The sequence below is a fragment of the Cyanistes caeruleus genome, chromosome 1, assembly GCF_971803275.1.
Source record: "Cyanistes caeruleus chromosome 1, bCyaCae1.hap1.1, whole genome shotgun sequence".
Classification (NCBI taxonomy): Eukaryota; Metazoa; Chordata; class Aves; order Passeriformes; family Paridae; genus Cyanistes; species Cyanistes caeruleus.
In genome coordinates, this window is record NC_141701.1 from 145814242 (window position 1) to 145826922 (window position 12681).

The following is a 12681-nucleotide window of genomic DNA, read 5'->3' on the forward strand; positions in this document are numbered from 1 at the left end:
CTGACCCGGGACAGGGGTTCAGCACCTTGGACAGCTCCCCCTGACCCGGGACAGGGGTTCAGCACCTTGGACAGCTCCCCCTGACCCGCTCCGCTCCGGTTCAGCACCGCGGACACCTCCAGCCGTCCCGCCCCCTCGGGCTGGACCCCCGCTCCCTGGAACACACGAGTTAAAGTCCATTTCCACTGGCTTGTCATGACTTCATCCTCCCGACCCGAAGGACCCTCTGGCGGACACCACCAGCGCAGGTTTCCCAGTCTCTGCTGGAAGGGAGCACCTGTGAACTGCCGACCCAGGCCAGGGGACTCTCTCAGACAGGCTGTCCCCTTTAGAAACAATTCACACTAAGTGTCCACGTGAGTTTAGAAGTCGCCCCAAATCCCACAGTTTTTTGCTCTTCAGTGCAGAAGACACTAGGCAGGCACAGACAGCAGTGCCCAGCAGTACTCTTCACCCACACAGCTCGGTGGGGGGGGGGGGGCGAGGGGGGGCGAGGAGGGGTGGGAAGAAAAGCGAGAAAAACTTTCCTTTTAGAAGTTAAAGAATATTTTCATAAATATTATTTTGGAGCAGAAATCCCTCGCCTGCTGAACTGCAGGCTTTCCCCTGCTTCCGGACTCAGCGCTTCTGGTGACCAGAGAAGCGGCTCCAGACATCTGCTGTCTCCAAACCCAGGGAAGCGAAATTAAAACAATGAGGAAAATGTGCCTGAGCCCAGCCCTGGAGGTGGCACTCCGCTGGCTAGCAGCGACACCTAGAGCCCAACACACCGCCGGGAAGGGCCCCCTGTCCCCAGCCACACCGGAGAGAGTCCCGGGTGGGTGCCCAGGAAAGGGGCCCGGTGTCCTCCTGCAGCTGGCCAGGGCCAAGGAGCAGCAGTGCCAAGATCGCTGCTGGTGAGCGGGTCACCGGGAAGAGCCAATTCAGATCCCTGTCACTGCTGTCCCCCGGGGCTGTCAGCATTCAGTCACCTCGGGGAGAGGTTTAGGTCGATTGGCCCCATCGCTGACTGAAGTGCACTTGCTCTGTGGACCACTAATGTCTTTATGAAGGGACGGGGGAGTGGACAGGGATTTAAAAGATAATCCGAGGACTGCATCCATAACTCTCTCCTCTGAGAGAAGCAACCCCGCTGTTGTGGCTTGAAGCTGTGCCTTGCTTGGGAAGGCTCCCAGAGCCAAAGCTAAACCCTGCTGCAAAGCTAACGCGTCCCACTCGGGCAAGAAGTATTTTTAACAGACACAAACATTATTCCCAACTGCAGCCATTTGCTTCCCCTTGTGTGTGCTTCCACAGAGGCAAAACACGCTCAAAATCCCTCTGCAAAACCTAACACCAGCCAGCGATGCGGAGCCACATGTTTTGGTTTATCACTGGCTCTTGTTCCCTCAGTCTTCCTGCTTTCCAAATCCCTCGTCACCCCGAAAGAACCGGGGGCAATCGACCCAGACTAGTTTAACTCCATCGGACACAGCAGGCAGCCAGCGGCCTGGATTAGTCACTCGTTACTAAGGCGATATGCAGATGCACCCTTTGAAGTCGCTCTCTCGAAGCAGCGCGGAGCGGAAGGTGCGCGGCCGAAGTTTGCGGCTTCCCCGCGGGGGCTCGCCCGGGGGCAGCGGGGAGGGGGGACAGAGACACCCCGAAACGGCTTCTCAGGGGTTAAAAAGTTTTCTTGCTGCCAGGTTAGGGGGAGACTGACAGGAAAGCGAGGAGGGAGGGACAAGGTGAAGACTTCTGCCCCGGGAGAGTGTTAAAGGGTAAAAGACGGAATAGAAATAAAATAAAAATTTAAAAATATATATAAAAAAATAAAATGGAGATGGGGAGCTTTGTCACGTAGCTTGGGGACAGCCGGACGGAGCTGGCACTTGGCGTTTGCTGAAGTGCTGACCCCACACCCCCCAGCCCCGCTCCATGGGAGGGAGAGCAGCGCAAGGAGCTCGGCAGCGGGGAAAGCTGCGGCGGCGGGCGAGCCCTGGCTCCCCTCGACTCCCAGCGGGCTCCGTCCCGTACCATCCCCGGCACTTCAGGGGAAGGAGAGGAGCGCAAAGAGCCGCCAGGAAGAGCGGACAAACCGCAAGAAATCGCTGCCAGCTTAGAGGGGCACACAGCCATCCCGCAGGACAGGGGGCGGGGAGGGGGGGGCACCCAAAACCCAACCCAACCCCACGCGAACGACACCGGCGCTTACATCCTCCTCCTCGCAGTCACTTCGCGACTGGTACTGGAAGCGGGGCCGGCTGCCTTCCTGTTGCAATGGACGCGGGGTCTTGCCGGCAGCGCCGTCCTCCTCGCTGCTCTGGGCGCCCAGGAGGTGACTCGCTTCGGGGGGAACGGGGAACGAGCGGGAGGTGTTGATCTTCCCGCTGAACCGCTGGTACAGTGAAGCCATGAAGTCAGTCCGCGGGAAACGAGCGAGAGGGAGGGAAAGAGAGAGCCGCTTCTTTTTTTTCTTCCCCTCCTCTCTTCTTTTTTAGCTACAGCATGCTACACGCGGGTGAGGATCAGTCCCACATCAGTGGGAGGGAGAGCGAGGAGGATCCTGCTCCCCGGTCCTCTGCACCGGCACCCGGAGAGAAGCCGGGGGATTCAAGAGAGCAGAAACGGGGGAGTGATGAGAGGAAGAAGACAGAAGATAGATAAATAAATAATAAAACGCAATCGAGCCGTAACACCACAGGCCCCGGGAACGCTGCACCATCCAGTGTTGGGAAGGGGAAAAAAAAAATAGAAGAGGAAAAAAAAGAACCAAAACACTCCACGAAGACGTACCCCCGATAATGGCGCCTGAGTGGATCAGCATTAAATGTGCTTTGGGGGTGTGCGCGTGTGTTTGCAAAAGCAGGAAAAAAAAAAAAAAAAAAAAAAAAAAAAAAAAGGAAGGGGGGCTGGCTCAATCGCTGGCTGTCAGCGGCTCCCCAGGCAGAGGTGGCGGAGCAGTCGCCTCCGAGGTCGCATACCAACAGTGTGCACAAGCGACAGGCAGAGTGACAGAGTGTGTGAGACGGAGTGGAAGAGGCTGGGAAGCCTCATTCAAAGCACGTTGCTCTTCGTGGGAAGGAGGGCCCTTCTACGATCATCTCCTTTTCGGTACCTTCTGGGGCTTTTTCCTGCCTATTTTTTTTTATTATTTTTTTCCCGGGGAAACAACTGAAAAAAAAAAAAAAAAAAAAAAAGAAAAAAAAAGAAAAGAAAAAAAGAAAGACAACAGACACCTGATCGCCAGCCGAGAGAGAGAAAAAGAGGTGGGGAGGGGGAAGGCGAGGCTGGGAGGCGGGACCGGCAGCTGGAGGGGCTTCGGGCGGCCGCTGTGCGCGGAGTGGCTCGGCCCCGAGGAAGGGGCGAGGGGAGGGAAGGCGAAGCTTCCCCACTGCCCTGCCCTGCCCCAGCGGGCACGGCTCAGCCCGGCCAGCGGGCACTGCCCGGTCCCCGACCCTCCGCCCGTCTTCCTTCCCCCCACGGCCGGGGAGAGGAGGGAGAAGAGGGGGGTTGCGGGTTTTTTGGAGATGGTCGTTGTCGTCGCTTTTTAAAATCATCCGGTAAATCGCGTCTCTTACTATTTTTGTATTAATTCAGTTTTGCTGCATTAAAACGTGCTTCAGCGCCCCTCAGTGGAAATCCGCCCAAAGCTGCTCCCGGTGGCTCCGGCTGGGGAAAAACAACCGCGATCCCGGCGCCGGGGATGGATCCGGATCCGGATCTGGGCTGGGCTGGGCAGGGGCAGGGGCAGGGGCAGGGGCAGGGGCAGGGGCAGGGGCAGGGGCAGGGGCAGGGGCAGGGGCAGGGGCAGGGGCATAGGCAGGGGCAGGGGCAGGGGCAGGGGCAGGGGCTGGGGCTGGAGTAGAGGTCGGGGTCGGATCCAGGGCTGGGACGCGCCGGGACCCCCCGGCACGGCCTTTGCTCGGAGCCGCCGGGAACTGCGGCCGCCGCTGCACGCTCGGACCGGGACACCGGGCACTGCTCGGGCTGGGGACACCGGGCACTGCTCGGACCGGGACACCGGGCACTGCTCGGACCGGGACACCGGGCACTGCTCAGGCTGGGGACACCGGGCACTGCTCGGACCGGGACACCGGGCACTGCTCGGACCGGGACACCGGGCACTGCTCGGACCGGGACACCGGGCACTGCTCAGGCTGGGGACACCGGGCACTGCTCGGACCGGGACACCGGGCACTGCTCAGGCTGGGGACACCGGGCACTGCTCAGGCTGGGGACACCGGGCACTGCTCGGACCGGGACACCGGGCACTGCTCGGACCGGGACACCGGGCACTGCTCAGGCTGGGGACACCGGGCACTGCTCAGGCTGGGGACACCGGGCACTGCTCCTGTCGGGACACCGGGCACTGCTTGGGCTGGGACACCGGGCACTGCTCCTGTCGGGACACCGGGCACTGCTCAGGCTGGGGACACCGGGCACTGCTCGGGCTGGGGACACCGGGCACTGCTCAGGCCGGGGACACCGGGCACTGCTCGGGCTGGGGACACCGGGCACTGCTCGGGCCGGGGACACCGGGCACTGCTCAGGCTGGGGACACCGGGCACTGCTTGGGCTGGGGACACCGGGCACTGCTCCTGTCGGGACACCGGGCACTGCTCGGGCCGGCACCGCGGAGCTGCCAGCGGGGTCCTGCCCAGCCAGCCCAGCACGGCTCCTCGGGACAGAGTGTGAAAATTCCTGTTGCTCCAGCACCAGGCACCAGGGTTTCCATAGCAACAGATGCTTAGGTTTAAAGGAAAGTGGCAGAGTTGCTGTCCCCTTTTGTGCTCTCCAACACCCTCCCCGCTGACCTTTAAATTTACCAGAGATATTGGGGTCACAACACGCAATGCATAAATCAGTGTTTCCCCATCCCCATTAAGAGACTTGCTGCTGGATAGTTTACAAACTTCAGTATAATTTAACTAGTGAATTTTACGGGCTAAAATTCTGTTTCTAAACACTGTTCTTGCTTAAAGTTTTAGCTGTTAAGATAATATCCTCTCTGACATATGCAATTTCACCAGTCTTAAAAAAGCTGCACTTCAGCAGATCATGTATACAATATTCTAAAGTGCAACGATTCCCCCATCCATGATTTCAATAACTGCCTGATCAAAAATCTCTTTGCGTCTGAATAGTTTCATCCACTCCTTTTTATTCGTGTCTTCAAAGTCAGGCATGAAAAGTCCTAACATTTAGATGAAAAGGGAACCTTATCTCATCAAGAGAGAAAACAAAAACAAACGCTCTATCTCCTTCCTGATGGAACTTGAAAGAAGGAATCATTTTGATCTTCACAACTGAGATCCTGACATTTAATTAAAAAACAAGATGAGCACACAATGCTCTGAAGCCAAGGTCTGGCTTCTAAGTCATAGTGACATCCATCATAACAAAGGTAACTTTCCAGAAGCCACTTGGACCCCTGGTAACTTCTGTTTCAGACACAAATTGACTACCAAAAATCTGGACACATAACTCAGCTAAATTCCACCTTGAACTCTGTTCATGATATTTGGAATCATCACAGCTTTATGATATTTGGAATTGGTGACAACTAGCGCTGAAAAAAAGGAAGAAGAAAATAAAATTAAAAGAAGTAATGCATTTTTAACTTCTAAGGAAAAACTAGGACACAAAGGAATAATCAAAGAAAGCCAAAAAAGGCAAGACAAAACCACCAGACAGGAAAACCACCAAAGATTAAATGTCTGAATTAAAAAGTTTCAAAGAAAGTACAGAAAAAGAGTTCCAGTTCAAAATGAAAGGAGCCTCTAAGGACCGATTCAGATCCAAATACATTGTTTGTGGTTTTAATTCTTAAGAACCAAGATTTCACATAATTGAGTTTGCTTAGTCATGCACGCATATATTGGGCATGTATGTGTGTATACAATTCATGGAAAAATTATATTAAGGGAACACAAAATTGCAATGTCAAACACTTGAAAATCTCAGTAAAAAACAAACAGCCAAATGGTCCTCATCCACCAAAAGATCCTGATCATGTAGATCTGGGCTGTGATTCATTCACCCAAAAATAAATAATTACAGCTATTTAAAGGCATTTCTGATTCCAGCTCTCCCCTCCATGACAGACCAGGGACAGCAGAAACAATTTAGTGTCATGTTCTGGGTATCGTGGTGGGTGAAGGAAGACGGGTTTGTACCAGTTGGGAATGGCAAGACACGTTTCTGTCACCCTGCTGCAGCCAGAGTGACCTTGTGTGGAAGGGCTGAGCAGGCAGCTGGAGGCAGAAATATCTTGAATAATAATAATGGTGCAACAAGATGCACCAGGATCAGTCTGTAGATGCCATTGCTGAAAGCAGGAGGATTTTTCTGACTCATAGGGGACCCAGATGATTGCATTAGGGACTCTGAGAGCACTCCAGCCTGCCTGTGCACACACAAGTTATCTCAGGTTGTAACTTGTCCCTGCAAGTGTGCTGTGGTAGTGCTGCCTGCTGCTAGGGAGGGACACAGCCCAGGGCTCAGTGCTGGAAGCACCTCTGCCCTCCTCTTGCCAGTCCGTGGTTAATTTGCAGTTCATCTGTGCATGACTGAGAGCCCAGAGCCCTCTGCAATGTCCTGGTTATGTGACCAGGTACTGCCATGCATGTGCACACCAACGGGGCGTGGAAAACACGGAGCCAAAAAAGAAAAGAAAGTCAGAAAACATCGAGACATGGCAGCAAAATGGAACTAAACAAACACCACATCAGGAACTGGGGTTGCATTGCAGCAAAAGACCTTTCTAGCCCATGGCAAGATTTGAGGAGAAGTGAGCAATTTGCGTTATGAAACGTGTAAAGAGGCAAAATATTTCAAAAGTACAAACGTAAGGTTCTTGTCTTTAAACACACATCCTACATGTAAGAAAAATCCTTTCCCTAAGCCCTGCAATGAGATCCCAAGATAAAAATCAAGGCACTTCAAAACAAACAGTGTCCTCAAGCGTCTTTTAGTTGTATATTTAATTCAGTATCCAAAGTTTTGAAGGGAGGTTTGATTCCTAACTAGTGACATTTCCATCAAAATATAGTGTGTTAGTTAAGACATTTTCCCTGCAGCACAAAAGTATGTTTTACTGACATATTTAAAGCATTCAGATAAAAATGACACTTTTTTCTCCCCATGTTGTATAAATAAACAGCGTCACCATATTTCAGCACTATTAATGTAACACAAGCAAAAGCAGGTCAAAGCCAAGCCCTACTGCCTTTAAAACTTTACATTAAATATTTGTTTTCAGTCAAATCAACTCTGAATAACACTGGCAAAGAAACAAACCAGCAATATTACTCCTGGATATTTTTTATTTAGATATAACTTCTGTCTGTCAGGGAATTCATGCATTGTTATTCATGTTCCATTCTTTTGTTCTGAAAATGCAATTTATGAGCTTGCTATCTAAATAATATAGAGTTTGTTACAGACAGAGCTAAACATGTGTCTGGTTTTCAAGTGGTGATAGTTATTAAGCAGCTGATTAATGTTTTTCTAACAAAAGATAAATTTTCAATAGTTCAAGAACACTTTTTATTATTTGATCTATTACATTTTCATTTTCCAATGAACTTATAAAGGAATTTTAGAATTTTCTGGGGTTTTTTTTTTTTTAGATCACTCCCAAAAAGGCCAATTTAGTATTTTCTCTTAAAATGACTATTTCTTACTATAAAACATCTGGGTTCTTTTATAATAGCAACTGTCTAGGCACTAGAGAGACAAAGATACAATATTTTAACTCCTATTACCATGGTCAGCCAATATAAAATCATCCAGCTCATGAATCTCTAACAGCCCCAGGCTTATGCCTTCTATACATCTGCAGCCTGGTGTCAACTAAAACCCGACCAAACCAGAGCAGGGAATCCCTTTGCCATGCCAAATGCAGCAATTAGCAGTCCCTGGGGATACACTTGATCACCCACTCTGATCTCACAGGTGTGCTGGGGGAGCACTGCACTGTGTCAAGTGACAGCAGGGCTGCTCAGGGGCAATGTGAATTGTGGAATTAGCATGCTGAGCTGCTCGCTTTCTTAGCTCATTATTTGTGCTCGCAGCATCTCAGAGCAAGTGATGTACAAATGCAGCATTGGACAGTGAGTGAGGGCATAGAGAAGCATATTTCTCCCTGGAATCACACACTGTTCAAAAAAATAATATTGCAGGCCTTATGATTAATTGAAAAAAAAAAACCAAACAAAAGTCCCTTAATAAACAAGGAAGCTCTCCAGGCTAGGCTAAGAGAAACATTGTTAAAGTTAGTTTTCTGGGCACCACAAGAATAATTCAGTCTTCCACAAGTGGTGGAATAAAGGCTTTTGTGGGGAATAGAAAACACTAATACTCAAGGACTGGGAATAATAGACAATGGTGGCTTTACAGGATACAAGATTTTGTGGAAAAAATAAAGTAGGCTGGAAGAAAAGGCTCTTCAGGAGAAGAGATGTGCCCAGAGGGAGCCAAAAAGAAAAAAATCAAAAGCATATAGAAGAGGCAGGGACACAGTGAAGTACCAGGAGGGCTGAGAGAAAAAGGAGATGAAGATAAGTGAGGTCAAAGAGGCAGAGAAGAAATGGACCAAAACTGTCAGAGATGGAAAGCACCAACATGCCTGGGGAGCAGGGAGCCAGGCTGGGGTGGTACAAGGTTAATTGGAGCCACACAATGGGAGCATTTTCAAAACCAGGGAGATCAGCTGCTCCAGAGGGCAATTCCAACACCTGGTGGATAAATGTTCTCTCAGTGGTCAGTAAGACTGGTGGCTGTAACCACTGAGAGTCTTGATGCCAACCAAGGCTAAATTAAATGAAATCAAGAGCATGTAGCTGAGTATCAGCAGGTTCTTCCCGGTAGTGTGAGCAGGATTGTTTCCAAAGGAAATGGGTGCAAGTCCTAATGCTGAGGGCACCTATAAATAGCCTGTACGAGGCATTAGAAAATGTGCTGCAAGGCATAATCCTGCCAACTGGCAAAACTATAGATCACATGAGCAAGAAGGTCTTTCCCATATGGTTTTTTATGATTTTGCAGTTGGTGCAGAGATGATGAAAGGCAGGAAGAAAAGAAAACCAACAGAGAAGAGAGGAGTCAGGAACAATGGGTGCAAGTCTGGTGCTACAAAATGTTATGCAAAGCCTAAGTAAAGGAAAATACTGATGTGCATGTGTTTGTACAGCTGCACACCACATCAGGGTTTAGCCCTGTAGCTGGTACTGACAATATTGAATTTCATACAATAGAAATTCATACAACAGAAATCTGTACTGCAGACAGTCATTGTTAATCAAGATTCTGTCTTTGGGAGCTTTATCTGAGAGAAGTTAGGGTGAAATCCCAATTCTGGTTCTTTAAGAGAAGCCAGGTAGAAATACAGATAAATACTTTTTTCTTTGTCATCCATGTAAGCTAACATTGGCTAACATTACTGAGCTGGTCTCTGCTATGCCCATTCCTCTCTGCTTTGTAACCCCCTGGTGTTTGATACTCAAGTCAGATATGCCACAACAGCAACCAGGTTGCCTGATTAATCAGATCTCTCAAGGGGGTTTTCAGTAAGAAAAGGGAATATATTTGTCTTCAGAAGGGCAAAGTAGGCTGTTGCAGGTCTATCAGAAAAGCAACCATCTTGCAAAAACATCCCTCAGACAAACTGAGTCAAGGCAGGAGATACTCTCAGCTCTTGTGTGAAAGGGATGCACAAGGTTCCTGAACCATTTGTGTGCATGAGCCACATCTGCACATCCTTAATTGCCCAAGTTGGGAGAAGCTGATGCAATTCCTCCCTAATTCACCACTGTAAAATTGGCAACACGCAGAAGCAAAATACCTTGGAGAAATTCTGAATTTCTACTTGGCAAAAAGAATTTGTTCATGAAGAATCTTGGAGAAGCAGAAGGAATTTAATGAGTTAGCATTTCAAATGCATGCCACAGGATTCAAAAGGAGCAGACAAGACAAAATAATTTAATGTAAAGACTTTTTTTCTATGATACAAAGTTTTTCTTTAAACAGATCTGACTCCTCAGACTAGCTGTCACTAAATTCACAAGGGTTTTTTTTTGTTGCTTGGAAGAGAACTAAAACCTAGATTTACTAAAAGACTCAGGGGATGTAGTGACACAATTTTAGGTTTTGGAACCCCCCAGCTGAAAGGAAACCCTAGAGAGAAATATGAATATGCAGGGGAAAAAGTATATTTAGAGAAGTGGACATCTCAAAAAAGCTACCTTAGGCTAACCAAATATCCTCCCACTCCTTTGCTCTCCTTCTGGCCCTGCCAGACATATGTTTCTTCCTCCAGTTTGGCACAGATTTAACATATTCAAATATTCTTTTCTTGCAGCATTTACAGAGAAAGGAGCAATGATGGAGGTTTGTAAAACCTCTCCCTGTGAGGGAGCATGCTGAATTTTTTCTATGAATAAATACTGGATCAGGCAATCTTGAAGGCTGTAGGAACACTTAATCCCAGTTTGTCTCCCATCAGTATCACAGACAGGCGAGGAGCTCTTGTGGGATGTCTTCATGGGCAGTTTTGAATGTACAGAACTGCCACTGGGGGTACTTCAGGAAGTTTTCAAGCTGAACAGAAAAGCATCTGATGAGTTCCAGTTATCTGGAGCCAAGTGGGCTGTGAGCAGTGATTTTATACAGCACAGCTCTGGATTAGCTGTCTGAAGTCCCCTGAAATCACCTAAATGTAAATAATCCCATTTTGGATTTGGGACTAATTTAAATTGGTAGATATTTGTGCTTCTTCATTCTCAGGGTTGGTGCATGTTCTTTCATGCCTATTTGCCTTCATAAATTGATTAGGGAAAAAAGCTTACAGGCTTGCTCATAGTTTTCTAAGTACAAATTACACCATTTGTCCAATTCACCTGTCTCAGTAACATAAAGGAGTTACTGAATAACATGGAAGTTATTTTAAAGGTTTGTAAATGTTTCTGGTTAACTGCCATTATGTAACAACAAATATACAGGATTATAAATGGCTGTCAAACAGTGAATTATTTTTTTTTAAAAGGTGGGAGACAGAAAGACAAGAATTGAATGCTGATAGGAGATTAATAAATTACATCTCTGCCAGTTTAAAAGAAGTTTATGACCAAAGGTGTTTAGAGTCAATAAACAAGCCAACCAATGAGAGGTTTTCATTTTAAATACCTCTTAGGATGTACCTGGATTAAACTCACCAACATCTGTGCTTCTTTTTAATTTTGCTGCCAGAGGCACTAAGCTTTGCAAGGATTCAACAGCGTGAGGTACTGGAATACACACTGGAATTATCAAAATCAGACCAGTGATGGTATAATCAATATGAGTTCCTGCTTTGGAAAATTCCAGGGGATATTCACATGAATCTTGATGTATTCATTGCACGTACCTAAATTTAGGGGCATTTTATTTCTAGTTGCTAGTTAAGCTGACAGAGATCTTATTGGCTTGTTAAGTAATATCCTTAAAAAACGAGTAAACCAAATGCTTTGTGAAAGAAGCCAGGCACACACCTAGTCACTCCTGACTTAGAGATAGATCTACATGTCTATTTATATGCCAAGGAATCATAAAAGCATGTCAAGTGAACTGAAGAAAGTATGAAAGCTAACTTTAGAGATGTTCAATATTTTCACCACACAGATAAAAGCAATTCAGGACTCTGCTAAGTGAAAAAATACAAGCTGCTTCATCATGATCTGAGTAAGAGTGTGACAAAGGCAATCCTGGGAAATTCTGACTGCAGCTGATCATTTCAAACCTCTGAAAAAGGTTTGTTCTTGCAGAGAAAAATAATCTAATTCCCTCCAAGTTATACAAGCACACAGCAGCATTCTGATCCTCCTGTTCCTCTCCACAAAAGCACGAAAACAGCAACTAGGCAGCTAAAAATGTCACAACACAGTCCAAAACCCAGCTGTTGAGTCCATCACAGTTTCTGCAGCACAACTTCAGCAGCACAACCAGAGCTGCATTTTGTAAAAGCACCAACACAGAATCCAGCTGTTGGAAAAATGAAACCACCACAACTTAAAGAAGTAACTTCTGATGAAATATCACTTGCTACACTGATGCCAGCCCTCCAGGAACCTTATCAGCAATGGGCAGATGGAACCTGCATCACCATTTATCTGGAATTTACAGTTCTTAAATCACTTAATTTTTTTCTCTACACTATATCCTCAATGATTTCATATAAACAACCACCACTGTAACCTTCTTCAGCTTCATGAGACCGAGTGAATTTTACCATTTTTCTGTGGGAATTGTTTATTCTAGCCATCATTCACCAATTCAAATATGCCTTTGCCTATCCAGTAACTTGACAAAACAGAATGTGCTACTGGTTCTGGGGATTATAATTTTAGTGAAAATTTCCTTTACTGAGAAAAGAGTATCCCCATTCAGAGGTGCTGATATCCTTCTATTGGTGTTGCTTGGTATTTTTGGAAGTGGATGACGCCTCAAAACCAATAAGCATGGCCTAGTTGTGTCACCCAGAAACATACGGGTCCTGGAAGAGGAAGCACACGCGGCTCCGACATTTGCGTCGCATTATGACAAATACAGGCAACAACTTGTCAGAGGTGGAAACATTTGCTGGATAACAGAGATGACATAACCAGAAAGTAGGACAGACACCCCAAAATGGGGCAAAACTGTGTTTTGGCTTGATAGGACACG

General features: G+C 47.6%; 1 protein-coding gene across 3 annotated transcripts in view; it reads right to left on the reverse strand.

Annotated features, from left to right (window-relative positions):
• Positions 1–12681, reverse strand: part of DPP6 (dipeptidyl peptidase like 6) — a 539779-nt gene that overhangs the window by 396047 nt on the left and 131051 nt on the right. Inside the window, exon 1 of one of the 3 annotated variants that reach the window (XM_086865495.1) lies at positions 2195–2486. The exons of the other annotated variants lie outside the window; for them this stretch is intronic. Coding sequence (XP_086721621.1) covers positions 2195–2395 — 201 coding nt within the window. The 5' untranslated portion in view covers positions 2396–2486. Of the gene's footprint in view, positions 1–2194; positions 2487–12681 lie in introns of those variants that run through there. 3 annotated transcript variants of the gene reach the window in all.